This window comes from Heliangelus exortis, chromosome 8 (genome assembly GCF_036169615.1).
Source record: "Heliangelus exortis chromosome 8, bHelExo1.hap1, whole genome shotgun sequence".
NCBI lineage: Eukaryota > Metazoa > Chordata > Aves > Apodiformes > Trochilidae > Heliangelus > Heliangelus exortis.
This window is the reverse complement of record NC_092429.1, coordinates 30,434,633-30,451,043: the sequence shown is the minus strand read 5'-3', so window position 1 is coordinate 30,451,043 and position 16,411 is coordinate 30,434,633. Positions and strand designations below refer to the sequence as shown.

The following is a 16,411-nucleotide window of genomic DNA, read 5'->3' as shown; positions in this document are numbered from 1 at the left end:
GCTATATATGTGCTGGGTTTTCGAGCTTTTCTCCACAGGAATGAGGGCACCAAGTTACCCACAGTGTGGATTCACTCTGTGAAGATCCTTATGCCCTGGGGAGCAAACCCTGGAAGGGAGAGGGAAGATCTAAATGTGAGAGGTTTAAAATGACCCTGAGAAAATCTCTAGACTGAAAGTTCGAGGATACTGAAGGGCTGGAGAGGAAAGTTTTAGAGAAGAGGAGGGGGACTTCCCAGCCTTACTGATAGCAAGGGTGGGTCTAAAGAGATCACCTGGAGCATGGAGTGACTGTAGAGCCAATACCTCAGGAGGAGTGAGGGGCAGGTTTCCACCACTGATGAAAAGAAGCAGCCCCGTGATCCAGCAAACAAGGAGGCAGAAATTCAGCAGTTACTGTCAGTGATCTCTTCTAAGCCCTGACAAGATGTTTAGCATCTCTGCTTTCTGATAAGTACAGTAGCTGGGAAAAGCAAACAGAAGAAACCCAGAGAAACATCAGCTGCTCCTCAGGTCCAAAGCAGAAGCAGGAACCTGCGAGGCCAAGCAGGACTGGGAAACCAGAGCTCTTGAGCTGAACGTGTTGTGTACCAGTTGTTCCAGTTGGAGAAGCCAAGTTTTTACCTTGCATGGATTCCCTGTGCTCTGGTGTGCAGCTGAGCCCCTGCTGTCTGCAGGGTGGATGTTTTAGTGCCTGGCTCTTTTTAACTGGCACATGTTAAGAGCTTTGAATTAACAGGTGCATAAAAACTGTCAAAATCCCACTTAGCTCTCAAGACAGTCTGTCGGGTGTGCTGAAAATACGGTTTTATGTAACCACATTCTCTCAACACTTGCTGGGTATTACAGCATGGGAAAATCACTCACCCTTTCCAAATGAAAGCAGCAATGTGTAAACTTTCACCACCAAAAAAAAAAAAAAAAAAAAATTAGGAAAAAAAGAAAAAAAAGAAGGAACCAAGAAGGGCTACAGTTTCTCTGATATTGCCAGGGAAGTGCTCCTGTTTTTTTCACACTTGAGGGAGACCCCTCCAGCACAACAGGACTGGCCTAAAGCTCCAGGTAGAAGCAAGCACTCCAGCAAGTCAAAAGGCCACTGTCTTGCAGCCTTGATGAGCTGAAAATGAGAGGTTTTTGACAACTGAATGGCAAGATGCCTCTCTTTCTGACTGATGAGGTGGCATTTACTGCAAGCGTGGTCTGTGCTTAAAAAAACCCAGAGTTTGACAGAGTTTTAGAGCTAGGAAAAAAACCTATTTGCACCCACGCTCCAGAAGAGGTTTAGAAATAGTTTTAGTTCTCCTTCTCCCCTCAGTCACGAGTCCTGAACATCTGGGATCCCAGAAACAAAAGCATCAGGTTTCCAGAGTGAAGAGAGTTGTAAGACACAGATCCAGGAGAATTTTTAAAACTCGAAAGCATTTCTGCAATCAGTTCCCTTTTAAATATGTGGCAAATACATTAAAGTAGGCTCTGGATTAGAGTTTTACTGTCTGTCAATAAAAGCCATTCACACCTTTGATGTGTTTGGGGGATGGCAGTCATCCCAAATACCTTCACCAGCCCTCACCCCCATCAGGAAGTCTCCCTCTGGATCTCTCCAGGAATGTCCAGATGAGCTGTCATCTGTCACCTCTCCAGAGGTGACCAACTCCAAACAGCCACCTCTGGGGTTGCAGACGTGGTTGGTGAAAGCAAAGATTTCTGAGTGCAAGCTTTTCGGGTGTAAGGGTGACCATGGATAACCCCAAAGTCTGTGAGGAGTGGGAAGAACAGCAGGGACCTGGGCTTCTGCAACTGGCTGCAGGTTTCATCCAACTGAGGGTTAATTCAGAGCATTTACATTACCCTTCTGTGCTCACCCACCTTCTGTTCCACCTGATGCCTCTGAGGAAGCCTGGTTATTTGCCTAGCCTGTAGGAAAGATGGGTCCAGGAAATTTTTTGGCTGCTACTGGAAGGAGGAAAGGAAAATGGTTGAAGGACAGGAGAAAATGTATTGGCTTGGGTGGTACTGAGACACAAGACTCCAGTGTTAGGGACAGCTGGGACAAAGGAAATGGAGCACACCTTGAAAAGCAACTTGTGCTTCCTCCCCTGTGAAAGGCAGATTTAGCTTTGGGGATGTCAAGGTCAGAAGGGAGCATCATGAGTGTCCAAGCATGACCTGGTGCAAATGCCAAGCCAAGGAAAGTAGCTGCTCAGGTTCTGCCAGAGGGACTCTCCCTGACAGTACCAGAAATGCTGAGCAACCCCAGGAGCTGGAGCCTGCCTCTCTGGCAGAGCTGGTTTCCTGCAGAACTGGTTAATGTCAGTGAGACTGATGAACACTCCACAGTAGTTGGGAGATGCAGTGGGGTGTCATGGAGAGAAGTCCAGCACCAAAATATTTTGATACGAGGAACGCAGAAAAGAAAACAACTGGTATTTTAGCAGGAAGGGGGAGAAAGGAAAAAACAAACCTGGAAGCAAGAATTAAATCCCACAGAGAACCAGGCCTGACTTTTTAAAACAGCTGCAAGATGTTCTTGGAGGATCAGAGAAGAGTGTTAGAAAAAAATGCTAGAACGGACCTGGTTCTTTATGAGCACACCCTCATGCCAAGCAGTATCATGTCTGCCATGGAGCCAACTACACAGGGGGGTAATGTAAATGCTCTGAATTAACCCTCAGTTGGATGAAACCTGCAGCCAGCTGCAGAGGCCCAGGTCCCTGCTGTTCTTCCCACTCCTCACAGACTTTGGGGTTATCCATGTTCAGCAGCTGCAGATCCCACCACAGCAAAAACAACCTCTAGGACATCACCAGTGCTACAGAAAATGAAACATGCAGAGTCAGTAACAAAAGTCATCACCTAAAGAGCTACAGAACTACTCCCAACAAAGCACAGCATTTTTTCACTTTTGTGTAGGGGACATAACTCAATGGGGTCTCCTTCAGGACTTTCAGGTACTGATGCAGAAGCAACAGGAGGTCAGCAATGACTCAGCTGGAGTTGACCCTGACACATGGCAGTGAGACCCTGACTGCTGCTGTTCCCTTCTGAGCCCATCAGCAGCATTTGTGTGAGAGTTCCCAAGCCACAGGGAGCTCAGAGCAAAGCTGTTCCAGCAAAGGAGCAGACTGAGGACTCCAGGGTCCTTCTCCATGGGGCAGCTCTCCAGCAGATCACCTCCTAACCTGCACTGCTGCATTTTGTTGTTCCTTCCCAGGTGCAGGACTCTGCACTTTTTCTTGTTGAACCTCACTAGGTCCCTCTTGGCCCAGCTCTCCAGTCTGTCCAGCTGGACAGCCACACAGCCTCCAGGTGAATCAGCCAATCCTCCTCCCACATGGGATCAGATGGCACCTCTGCTGCCATCCAGACTTTCTGCACCCATCCCACCACTCTCTCCTCATTGGGACACCATGCCCACCCTCTGAAGGATGGGTGCTGAGACTCCCAGACCTCTGCCATGCACCAGCTCTGCACAACTCCCTGCAGCACCACAACCCCTCCCAGTTGGCACCTCCTGCACACACGTGCCAGGTGTGAAAATCCCTGAAACCCCCTGCTCAGCTCCAGCAGTGTGGAAAAACAAAATCCCTGGCCCAGCAGCCAAACAAGCAGGTGGGAGTGGGATGGACAGAGGCAAGAGAGACAAGGTACTAAACCTGCCCAGTGCTCCCCAGCGCCTCGTTACCCTGATTTATGTTTAGCTAATTGAGAAAATGACTCCAACTACACAGTCCAGGCCCCAGTTCTGAAAGGCCCAAGCTTTTTAGTGTCTCTACCTGTGTCTTAAAAGGCATGATTTAAACCCTGCAACTAACAGGCTGCCAAAGGCAAGGATTTGAAGGATCTGCTGTCCTAGCATGCTGAGGGGCTGAGGCTTGGCTAACTTCTCTCCTTACTTGGTCTTTCCCCACTGATGTACAAGTTTGCTGCTGGGACATAAATCAGGGGAAATGATGAAGGAAACCAGTCTTGTGCCCCATCAAAGAAGCCAACACTTGCTTTAATAGGACCATGCAGACAAGGCTAAACAGGGCACTTAACAAGCATGTGGTTTCCATCATACCAGCCCACACGGCTGCCCCCTGACTGCACTGCCACGGGCAAACCCCTCTGCCCCCTGTGCCCCACACCTGCTTATATCCACAGAGTTAGAAAAGGAACCATGACATAATATCAAAGAGATGAATGTACCATTTCTGGGTTGATCAGGCCTGCAGAAAAAATGTATCCATCCCTCAGCCATGGCATGAACCCTCACACACAGCTCTGGGATGCAGAGTGGTGGAGGGTGTAAACCCAAGAGGCCTACACTGAATCCCCCAAAAGCACCAAACTCAGCCCAGGAGCACCAGCTGCTCCAAGATCCCACACAGAGGGGATCTGCTGAAGAACCAGGCCTCAGGATGGGACCATTCATATCACAGGGGTTTGGATCCAAGTTTGAACCTTGAGAAAAGGATGTTAGGGACAGAAAATCCATAGGCTGTGCTGTCCTAAGCAGGAAATGCAGAATGGAGTGAATCCCAGGGTGGAAGGTGATTCCACTATGCTGTGCCCCTGTCTTTGGCTCCAGAACTTCCCCAGAACAAGCTGACCTCCCCACATGCAATCCTTTCCAGAATGTTCTTATTAAAGCTGGTCAGGAATCCCAGTACTATCAACCACTAGGCCAGTCAATACTTTTCAGTCTTGCTGTTTTTTCCTCATTCTGTTTAGATGGGATACAGCTCAAAGGGAAGGCTGCTCTGCATTGCAGAAGGTATTAGGAAGAAGAATGGCTGATGGAGAACTTTGAGTCTCTCCCCAGACAGCTACCCTAAGCTGAAACCTCTCGAGAGCCCAACTTCAGCTGTCTGGATATACAATCAGATTGGGGATTGTCCAAGTGTTTTTACACCATGCACTAGACATCCCTGGGAAGCCCAGGCTGAGCCATGACCATCTGTGCTCATTTAAACATTTCTTGACAGAGAAGCCAGCGTTAATCCTGACATCCTGGCCAAGCTGCAACACAGGCAATTATGCTCTGCTTTGTAACATCCTCACAGGGGTCTATCTTGGTGTTTTCCACTTCCCCCCACAAGGCTAAGGCAGTGGCCTGACACAGAAATGGCACAGACACAAGTTCCCTGGGAGGAGCCCTGCAGTGGCACTCTCAGGTAACGTGTTGCTCCATTTTCCCTGCTTTGGGTGTTCCAGCTCCAGCAAGCCTCAGGTTCAGGATGTTACCTCTACCTGCAAGAGGTCTTCACTTAAAAGATCTGCCCACCCAGCCCATTCCTCCTATGCTGAACTTTCAGTTTTCCCATTTTTCTGAAGATACAACACACCAGCTGAGTGGAGACTGAACCTGCCTTCAATGCACCCTGGTGACATCAACTGCTACAAAGGTAGAAATGGCTTTTGCTGGAAGAGCCTCAATCCCAACTGTTCTCTTTCCTTACAGAAAAAAAAAAAAAAACAAACAAGCCAACAAAAAACCCCAACCCCTTTTGTTGCACCAAAATCATCTCCTGGCATTTCTGACCAGCACACATGTTGTTACAATTATGACTGGACTGCTTGGCTCCAGCACAGGGGGAATGTAAAACCAGCACGCTGGCACCCATCAAAACAGTTGTGAACTTCCAAAGTGGAACTGACACCACAGTAGTGGTTTGTGTCACACGTCAGAGAAAGGCTTCATAACTCAGATCAAACAATTTAACTCCTCAGCTCCCTGTCTAGAGAGACAACAACCAAATGCTAGGCTGCCTATTGTTATATTCCATGGGGCTGTTTCATGTGGGCTCCAGCCAGTTCACTGTGATTTGCAAGCTCAGAAGTTGCAGGCAGGAAAAGGGAATTGCAGTGAGGGATTCCTGAGAGAAAAGCAACTGATGAATCCAGGATGAGCACCTGCCCTGCCAGGCAGACACAGCACCAGCAGAATCAGGATGGCAAAGAATAGTTTTTCAGCTCTTGAGTAAATCTGCTGGATATAAAGTTATTCCCTGCTAGGAAACTCATATTCTTAAAGCAGTTGTCAAAAAGATCTTTGGACTTAGACTTATCTGCCATTTTTTCTTTGAGGAATTCACAATCTTCTCCCTAATGACAAGGTGCAACCAGCAAGACCATTTTAAATGCATTTCAGCCTCCTCAAGAACCACAAATAATATGCAAAAGGGTGTGCATGTGCTTCCTGTAAATACCATGTCAAATCAAATCCTCTGTCAGATGCTCTTCTCTGTGTCCCCTGACGAGCTGAGTACAACTGTAATGAGGAGCAGACCTATCCCCTAAGACTCAGATCCTCCTGAGGAGCAACTGGGGACAGCTGCAGAGGATGGAAACAAGTACAATTAAATTATTATTGCACTTACTGGTATCCAGTTTTGAAAACCATAATTGGGTTGCTACAAGCTGTTCTGCCACTGCAGAACAATACAATCTCACAATACAATCAAATCTTGGGCTTTTAGGCCAGCAAAGAAGCAAAGAATGCAGTGTATCAGCAACAATAGAGCAATGCTTCATATGCACCTCAAATGTTACTTCAGAGTTTTCTATCTGCAGTCAGCCTTGATTCTGTGTGGCTTCTCTAAGAAACAGGTTTATCCTTCTTTCTCCTGTGTACTGGAGGCACCAGTACAGATTTTCCACTTCTGCCTTGGGCCATGGCTGGTTGAAAAGATTCCTGCCAAACTCTATCCTGCCTTGGGCTTCAGAAGTTTTCTGAATTTGATTTTGGAACAGCCTTTTCTGAGGTTTTACTCTCACACAGTGGGAAGTTGCCAAGGGACATATCTGATGTTGTCATTTATCATCTCCCGTGGAAAAAGTCTTGGATACAAGTATCCCTATCAGATATCACAACTGCAAGTAAACACACTGCCTAGGAGATGCACTGATTTATTAATAGAATAAAAATGAAATGTAGTGACATGCTTTTCCACTATTAAAGCCATAGAGACAATCAGTGCCCCATTTATATCCTTGATGGCATCATTCAGTAACTCATTCATAAACTCTGACATTTACAGGTCAGCTCTTGCAGAATCCATGTCCCCAGGCCAGCAGTCTTCCTCTGTTATACAGTGGAGAGCTGTGAACACCAAACCCATGGTGTGCAGCTGCAGCAGTTTTCCTGCATCCTCTATTTTAATTCCTGAGACTTTTCTCCACCTGGAATAGCTTTTTAAAGCCTTTCAACAGCAACAGAGCAAACCAGCTGAACTTCTTGTGGGGTACAAGCCCACTCTTCAGGCAAGACAATGCATTAAATATTCTATATAAATGGGCTGACTTCCAGCATACAGAGGGGATTATTCATTACAAGATCCCCTGCTAATTTTTGTAATTTTGAGGCAACTACAGCAGAGAAAAACGTTTGCAATGGAACAGCTTCAACTGTCACAGTCTCTTTGGTGTGTCTCTACTTCCACATCACACACATACTGCATTGTCTTTAAGCTGTAACCCATCTTTTTTGTTAAAGCAAAGCTGCTCTGAGTTCACAGATAATAATGTTACCAATACACAGCTTGGTGTGATGTAGCATGATCTGAGAGAAACAGGCAAAGTGAGAAAAAGGAAATATTACACTGATTTAGCAAATTGCTGCAATATGCAGATTTCCTCTAAATCACATACAAGTAAGAGTATCAGCTATGAAGATAATTAAAGAAAGCACTTGGGTTTCACAAGATCAAAAATCATTGAAAACCAGTCCCTTATGGATATGAAAGAAGATAAATGTCCTATGGCAGTTTCCAGGGGACAGAATGCATTCAGAAAGAGAATAAGTTGCAGTATTTCCTCCTGTAGATACATATGTCTTGCACAGGTATCTGTGGTATCAAAATGCTGAAAACAGTTTGGAAAAACTCTACTGTTTGCTTCCAACTATCCTCTTCCAGGAAGGTGCAAAGCCCCATGAAGTGATGGGCATTAGAACATGAACTTCAACCAGAATGATGAAGACAGGTGGTGAACCCCAAACCAGAGTCTTGCGAATAAAAGAGCTTCTAAAATGTGAAAAAAATATTAAAGGAAAAGAGAAATGTAGTGCATTATTACTGGCATGGCAAAAGCCCAGATGTAACACAGAGCACCAAGCCCAGGAGAACACTGTAGTCATCTCTCAGAAGCTGGGGAGGTTCCTGAAGTCACATTTCCTGCTGGACTTTGGCTGTCCATACTGGAGAGAGGTTTGGCACTGGAGTTTTCAGACTGGACCAACTGTTCAGAGCCAGCAGGGGAAGGGACAGCAGAGTCAGCAAGCTCACCCTCCCGTGCCCCCACCCCAGGAGTGGGGTTCTCCTTAGCTGTCCCAGCCTGGGCCTGGCTGCCTTCTCTCCCTGCTTCTGCCTCCTGCTGCTGCAGCAGCCGCTCCACCTCGATCTCAAGTTCCAGGTTTTCCTCATCTGCCTCCACCTCCAGCTGCTGCATTAACTCCTCCAGCTTCCTGGCCTTGCGGAGCTCGTTCTGCTGGATGATGGTGCAGAGGTGCTCTGTGAGGTGCTCCTTCAGCTCTGCCTTGTGCTGCAGGTCCAGCTTGGCTGCCACGTACTCCGACTCGGCCTTCTCGTAGCGCTTCCTGCAAAACCATCAGCACCTCTGGGGGGTTAGATCCCAAAGCTGGTTACACACACCTCAGCCTGCCCTGAAACTCAGTGTGCTCTGCAATCCATCACTACCTCAGAGTGGCTGCATTAGTAAAAGGGAGGAAAAGAAGTGTGAATCTATTAACTCTTGTCCTCTTGCCACACTGGCCCCCACTGCTGCTGAATCCAAGAGTTAATTTCCTTGTCTGGAATCTACAGATGGAAAACAGCCGGGGGTTGGGCTCTTCTCCCAGGAAATGAGTGACAGGAGGAGAGGGCATGGCCTGGAGCTGCCCCAGGGGAGGTTTAGGTTGGGTCTCAGGGGATCAGGCACAGGGATGGAGTGCCCAGGGAAGTGCTGGAGTCTCCATCCCTGGAGGGGTTTAAGGAGAGGTTGGATGTGGCACTGAGTGCCATGGGCTGGGTGAGGTGGTGGGGTCAGGTCAGGGGCTGGAGCTGGTGATCTCAGGGGTCTTTTCCAGCCTCAATGATTCTGTGAATCCCAACCAAGCATTTTGACTGCCTGTTTTAAAAGATGCATCACTGGCAGCAGAAAGTATCCATCAGAAACAGAAGTGCTTCCACGTTTCTGATTAACACCTACCCAGTGAACTGAAACTCTGCAAAACAGCTTCCTGGGTTTCTAATCCAAGTATCCACCCAATGGCCACAGATGCTACAGTGGTGCTGTGCACAATTCCATTCAGATCTGCTCTGGAAGTGTTTGAGGTTCAGCCACCCATATCTATATATTCAGAAAATCAGGAGCTGCACAGAGGATGACATCAACAGTGATCACAACTGTGTGGCAGCAGATGGAGAATTTTACCATTAGCATCCCCCAACACAGGCCTCCTGCCAATCTGTACCTCCTGTCGTGAAAAATGGACTGAAAAGGAAAGATTTCCAAATATTTGTTGAGCTTTACACATCTGGGATATCTAACACAGTGGTGCTGCTGTCCTCTATGTTCAGTGAATCTATATATTAATTATGATTTAATTAATAGAAAGATAGATGTGATCTAGGGGAGCATGCAATGCAACAGCTTCTGCAGAGTAACTACAGCGTGTACAGAGCATCCACAAAGCTGGGGTTAGCAAGGTGAATAAAGAATCCAGCTGTTTTATAAAACCAGACTCAAATATCTGACTCAAAGAAAGCAAGAGAAAGATCCAGAGAGACCCTCTGCTCAGGGAAAGAGAAGGAAATAAAACACAGGTATGTCCCTTTCCAGCATTATCATAAAACTTTGTCCCAGCTGTGAAGGCTGTGCCTGCAGTGGGCAGAAGATGCCCACTTATGTTTCTCTCACAATAAAGACAAGATTTCTCTGCACCAGGTATCTGAAATGGACAAAATGCTGTGCTAGAAACTTAGGCACAGGTAAACCTTTGGGCTGAATTCACACATTCTTTATATTTACTAAAATTCCATTCCACACCAATGTCAAATGCCCTTAGCAATGTGTGTGCTTGGGACTATTGAAGACAATCACTTTCCTGGCCCACTGAAATTATTTGTTTTAGCCCTAAAATACCAGAAAAGAACAAAAAAAAAAAAATCTTGAAAAGACACTGCCTAAAAGTCAATCAGCTTTGGCTCATAATGCATTAAAACTACAAGCATGCAACTCACATTTCCAAATCCCTCCCTCACAGCAAGACTTATTATGTTCCTGAAAATCCTGAAAATACAAGTATTTTGTAATATTTATCCCCTTCAATCCCTGAAAATCTTTGTTATCTTCATTAAAATATGCTTTCCAAACATTAAAGCTCTTTAGCCATTAAGTACTTCAAACAGAGAAATTACAAAATTTTGGTAGGGGAAATTTCCAGGTGCACTTCATGGTTTTAGAAACCAGATCAAACCTAAAATACATTGAAATATTCTTCCTCTTGAGGATACAAAATTTAGAATTCACATGCCCTTGGCTACTGAACCTGCAGCTGATCCTAGCTATTCTGAATGATAATTATGAAAAAAAATCCTTTTATTTCTTAGCTATGGCTGCCGTTTTTTTCAAGACTAATTACCCACCCTGTTTATTGGCCTGTGGTCAATGTACAGCAGAATTCATAAGGAGAAATACACATTTAACACATTGAATTGGGAGCTAAAAAACCACAGCTGAACATTTCCATTCTATTAAAGGGCTACATAAACACACTGATGTTTATCTACTGATGTTGTGGTTTACCCACAGACTAATAGGGTGTTCCGATTAATTTCTTGCATTTAAGGAACTCATCAGAACCAAGAGTGATTAAAGGCACATTGAGAAGGGTGAAAGCTTGCTTTTTCCATCAATTTTTGGTCCCAGTTCCAAAAGCACTTCAGCAGTATTCTACGTTTTAAGCTTAATTGCTTCCATTGATTCCAACAGGACCAGAGCTGTCAGCAACAAGCAAGTTTCCCTGAAAAGGACTTTCATTTTAGGACTTAAAAAAATCCCAACAACTCTTTCCCCGTGAGAAGAAATAAAACAACCTTGAAACAATAAAGCAGGGCTCAGGGACAAGTGCACAGCTAGAGCAGTAAGCATGTCCCATGACAGCCCAAAGCTGCAAAGCAGAGTCTGCACTCAGAAAACCTCCGGATTATAAGGGAAAAAATTAAGGAAATCAAAAGCACGCTTTTCATTCAAGATGTGCAAGCCCCCCCAGCCTGTGACCACCTTCACTAGCCATGATTACAGTGACACGAGCCCATTAGGGTGACAGGAAACAGCATTTCCCCCCTGTTCCCTGCCTGCTGCTTACCTGGCACAGGAATAGTCGAGGCTGGCCTGATCGATGCGGTTCCGCAGGATGCCGATGTCAGCAGACACCATGGCATCCAGAGCTTGCAGCTCCTTCTGAATCCTCTTCAGTTTCACTGTTTCAGCTTGAGTTCTTTTGGATCTGCAAAAGGAAGATGTCTGGGTGATTTTTTTTCTTATTTTTTTTTCTTTTTCTTTTTTTTTTTTTTTCAATTGCTTTTCAAGCCTTTCTCCTTGACAGAATGGGCCCCGTTTCGTCTGCAGAGCAACAAGAGCTGTTCAGAAGGTTTTTCCTTTATGGTTTAAGATTTTTCATCTTTTTTTTTATTTTTTTATTTTTTTTTAATATCCACAGGGATCTGAAATGCCTGCCATTAACAGAGTATGGCAAAATTATGTAATGACTCCAATCAAAGTGACTAAAATGGATTGTGTTTCTTCACTGTGGAAACACACAAGAAGCTGCTGTATCTAAGTAGTGCTCAGTGTAAGGAAACAGGAAATGGCTTGGGGAGGGGGTGAGAGGGGGAAGGGTATTTAGCCCTGTAAATATCCCCTTTCAAAGCAGCCCAGTTAGCAGGGGCCAAAAAGTCACCTAACCTAAGCTTGATTTCCATCTTGTAAAATTATTCCCAAAAGGCCGAGCCAAACCCCAATGAAGTCAATGGAAAATTTTACATGAAACACAAAGGATTTCAATCAGGCTTTATGTAACCTTTCTCAGCCCAGCTTATTCATTCCTAAACTGTGAAAACGAAGAGTTGCTAAGGGCAGCAACATCTGAAGGATTTCACTCCCAAGCAAGCTCAGTCACTTTTGAAAAGCTTTTACACCCAGGACATTTTGCTGTCCCTCCTCACCACCAGCAAAACCATGCTTCTCAGCCACTGCTTTCCACCCCAAAACTGGCACATGAAGGCAAGAGTTGATCTGTGGGAAGTGACACCACCTCTCAGCTGATGCAGGTGGAGAGAATCAGACATCCTGTAGCATTGCTTAGAGCATGAAAAAAAGGCTTTTAGATGTCAGATGTAACTCCACAGCTACCACCTGCCAAGGCCTCCTCTCTTTCCTCATGCCCTGCTTCCAGAAAGATGAATCCAAGCTGGTGGTCACACCCATGTTTGCTGCCCTTCAGTGACTCTGACCAAGTGTACTTGTGTTTTATTCCTGCCTGGCAAAGGAAAACAAAGTCTTCAGAACCTCAAAGAGAATCTTCTGCACGACACTGGCTCTGTTCACCTCTGCTCTGACAGGCAGAACATCACGCAGGCCTCCAAGCCTGCAAGCTCCACAGCTCAGACCTTGATCCAGCTCTATCAGCTCCTCCAAAATCCTTCCCCATAAACCTTGCCCTTCCTGAAGTCTTAAACTACCCCAATGGACAACACTGGGAAGTCTGGTCACCTGAAGAGCAAGAGCTAACAACAGTGAGAACACAGATTTTTATAATTTCTACTCAGCCAGTGATAAAACAGCACCTTCTTAACCCTGAAGTTGATTGTCTTCTCCTTTCAACTCTTTTCACATATTTGTAAGAAAGAGTGGAAGGCCTGAACAGAAACAGCTATAAATTTCCTTTCATAGGTTGGGTAGGAACCAAAAAACTTTCCTCAAATCCCAAAAAATCAGGAACAGAGCAGGGATGAGCACCTCAACATCCAAATATGCCCTTAGTAACAGGCACAAGGCCTTCAGCTAATTGTCAAATTGTGTAATAACTTCTCCACCTGTGCACATTGCTACAGCTCTGCACGTGTGAAAAGCTGAGTCACAGCCCCTTGCCCAGCACTTGTCATCAAAGGGAAAGGCAGATCACGGCTGCTCACTGGTGCAGCAGCACATACAGAGCCCAGGAAGGGAGGGGAAGAAAAAGTGAGATTTAAAAAGAAGCTCTGCAGCTGGCTGCAGATGACAATCCCTTCCTCAGCCCATGCTGCAGCACAGCCCCTCACCTCTCAGCAATAGCTCTGGCCAGCAGTGCCTTCTTGCGTTTATTCTTCTCTTCTATCAGCCGCTGCTCCTGCTGGAGGATTTCCCATCGTGATTTTTCCTGCCTGCTCATTGAAAATAAGATCAAAATTAATAGAAAGTTCATTTTTCCCCCTGTTCCCCAAGTGTCGTAAGTCTTTGCCATGATATTTTCTGGAGCAAAGCCTATAAAAGTGTCAAAAGAACAATAAAACAGGTTTTGGTTCTGAGGGAAGAATCATCATCTGCAAGAAGTCATTCAGAGCAATAAAACATTTCCAGATGAGATCTGCTGATCAGAACAAAAACCTTCATAGGCAAGCAAGCTGCTGGTTAATTCAGCTTGGCTGGAAGAAAGTGCATCCTGCACTTTTTCAGAAATGGGTGGAATTTTTCATTTAAAGGATGCATTTCCCAACCAGGCAGAAGCAGTTGCAGGTTTCCTCCTGGCTGCTAGAAGTTGCTATCTATTGACTCTGCCAACACAGCTTCTTTCTTGGGAAGGTTTTTTCCACAAAACAGATCCTTTCACAGGTCTGCTTTACAGTACTGTCCCCAAATAATTAAACTGATACAAATGGCAAAAGTTAAAATGGAAATGGGGAATGAGGAAGAACAAGAATTCACTTTTGCCACCAGGGTAAGAGTTTTATGGGTTTCATTTCCTGGGCCTCATCCACAAAGAGATACAAAGAGCTCCAGAGGATGGAAGGCAAGGTCTCAGGTGAGAAGAGATCTGTTGGGCAGGATGTTACAGAAATCACAGCACATCTGCCTCTCCAAAAAGGCTTTTTGTTGAGGCTGCTGGTTTGTCTATGCAGCACGATGGTAAGATTAAGTCTTCAGCAACCATTAAGACAGCCCCTACATCTTGGGTGCTTTGTGATGTACAGTCCCACTTCCACAAGAAGTTATTGGAGGACCACACAGTGAGCACGTGCATGGATTTGCATGGATTTTTGGACCACTGAAGAATATGGTGGTCCTGAATCAGGTTTAACCCAAGCAGAAATGGAAAACAAAGGTTTCATGCAGAAGAAGCAAACATGATCTCTCAAACCTTCTTTTAGACACAAGAAAGGGAACAAGGAAAGAATGAGCCAACACAGAATTCAAAGCCACCCCCTGATTTTACCAACTTACTAACAATGCCACTTTCTTTTTCTCCACACTGGGGTTTGTCTTTGCAGGGTGGGCCTGTGCACTGCCACTGCCATTGCAAGCTGCTCGTGTCCCTTCCTTCTGCTGCTCTCCTTTCTCACTTTGCTTTTGATCTCCTGCTGGAGGAGGATGAGGTGATGGCACAGGCTGCTGAGGATGACCAGGCTTGTGTTTTGGTGCAGAAAGCAGCTGCTCAGGAGGAACAGAGGCTGCTCCACCCTGCAGCTTCTGACACTGCTGCTGGAAGGCTCTTTCTCTTTGCGTTGGTTTCCGACTCTTACTCGCGGTGTGCGGGCGACGCTGCTGCTCCGAGGGTTCGTATAAATCTATCAGTGGGATGAGAGGAGAAAAAAGGGATTAAAATCAAAGCTTCATTAGCTTTTCCAGGCAAGAAAACAAAATGGAGCAAAAGCAACCTAAGGCAAAGGCATGCCAGGGTGTCAAGGGAAGGCAGCCTGGGAAACCTCAGGATGGAGATGGAGATGTTTGGTAGCCCAAGGATCTGGAGCTCTATTGCTTCTGAGTATGGAGAGGGAGGACTAAGGGGCCTGGGTTGCATGACTAAAAGAAGAACTTTAGGTAGGGGGTGAGGCAGTTCTTGGTGGAACCACAGAGAAATGGATTTAGGGCTAAATCCTGGGCTGTTTGATGGGCAAACTGAGGGTTTAGGAAGTGAAAAACAGAGGAAGAAGATGACAGATGTGCAAAAAGGAGGCTGGGAACATGTCTGGGGTAGGGGACAGAGAGATGTGGAGGAGGACAAGGGGCTGGAGAGTTTGGAAATGTGAGAGGAGAGGGTGAGGGTGAAGAGAGACGGAGGGGCTGGAGGGGAAACTGAGGGGAGCACCGAGCGATGGAGCCAGGCTGGGAGGAGCCAAGGGTCTGCCTGGGGGAAAGGAGGGGATCCATGCGGGAACGGACTGGGTGAGCTGAGCTGGGGATGTAGGAGGCCGAGGGGGAGCGGTGAGAGATGACTGTGAGGGCTACGGGCTGGGGAGCCATGGCGGGGGGCAAGGCTGAGGAAAAGGGCGGGATAGAGGGGTGTGCTGAGGGGATGGAGGTGACGGCTGAGGGGATGGAGGTGGCGAAAGAGGGGCTGAGGAATCAGAGGTAGCGACAGCAGGGTTGAGGGGATGGAAATGGCGTCAGAGGGACTTGAGGGGATGGAGGTGGCGGCTGAGGGGTCGGAGGTGGCGGCTGAGGGACGGTGAGGCTGAGGGGAGGGACGGACAGAGGTGCAGCCGGGGGGCATTAATGCGGTGCTGAGGGCCCGGAGCCTCCTTCGCGCCGCTCCCAGCCCCGTTGCCCTCCTCCCCCAGCCCCCGGTAACCTCCATCCGTTCCGATCCCGGTCCCCGTCCCCCCGCAGAGCCCGGTGTCGGTCCCTACCTGGGCGCTGGCTCCGCAGGCGCTGCAGCTCCTCCTGCGAGAAGCCGGCCCAGGCCTCCTCGGCCATGGCGCTTCCTCCTTCCGCTGACGGGGCGAGGCAGGGCCCGCGCCTGCCCCTGCGCACGGCGGGGCGGGGAGGGGAAGGAGCGGGGCTGAGGGGAGGAGCGGGAGGGGATGCGGCGGGAAGTGCAGGGCGTTGCGGGGGAAGTGCGGGTGCCGTCCTCGGTAGCATCGGAGCAGCCCCGGGGTGCCCCGGACTGCCACGTCCGCGGGGTTCCTGAGCGCATCCCGGGAGCTGCGGTGCCGGGAAGGGCTCGGGGAGTCCCGGTTAATGAGGCAGAAAAGGAGGAGCCGAGCCCAAGTCAAAGAGGGCTCGGGGGGCACCGGTACCGTAAAATTCGGTGGCGGGAGGAACCCACTAATGAGCCTTAATGAGCCTTGTCATTAAGTTTTATCAGACGGGCGTTCTGGTCGCAGGTCCCGAAGCCGGGACTGACAGCCGGGTGTGGAATTGTACCGAGAGGTTCGTAGGGATAAACCCC

The 16,411-nt window shown here is 47.3% G+C and overlaps 1 protein-coding gene across 6 annotated transcripts in view; it reads right to left on the bottom strand.

The window, feature by feature from the left end:
• The window catches only part of GORAB (golgin, RAB6 interacting), a 31,667-nt gene extending 15,610 nt beyond the window's left edge, over positions 1 to 16,057 (bottom strand). The window contains exons 1-5 of one of the 6 annotated variants that reach the window (XM_071751434.1): positions 15,870 to 16,057; positions 14,468 to 14,807; positions 13,305 to 13,406; positions 11,351 to 11,491; positions 385 to 463 (exon numbers count right to left, since the gene is read on the bottom strand). In XM_071751434.1, the coding sequence (XP_071607535.1) occupies positions 400 to 463; positions 11,351 to 11,491; positions 13,305 to 13,406; positions 14,468 to 14,807; positions 15,870 to 15,936 (714 nt within the window). In that variant the 5' untranslated portion in view covers positions 15,937 to 16,057 and the 3' untranslated portion in view covers positions 385 to 399. Of the gene's footprint in view, positions 1 to 384; positions 464 to 6,875; positions 8,579 to 8,631; positions 9,354 to 11,346; positions 11,492 to 13,304; positions 13,407 to 14,467; positions 14,808 to 15,869 lie in introns of those variants that run through there. The other 5 variants (XM_071751432.1, XM_071751436.1, XM_071751433.1 and 2 more) reach the window with 5 other exon arrangements.
• Positions 16,058 to 16,411: the final 354 nt, after the last annotated feature.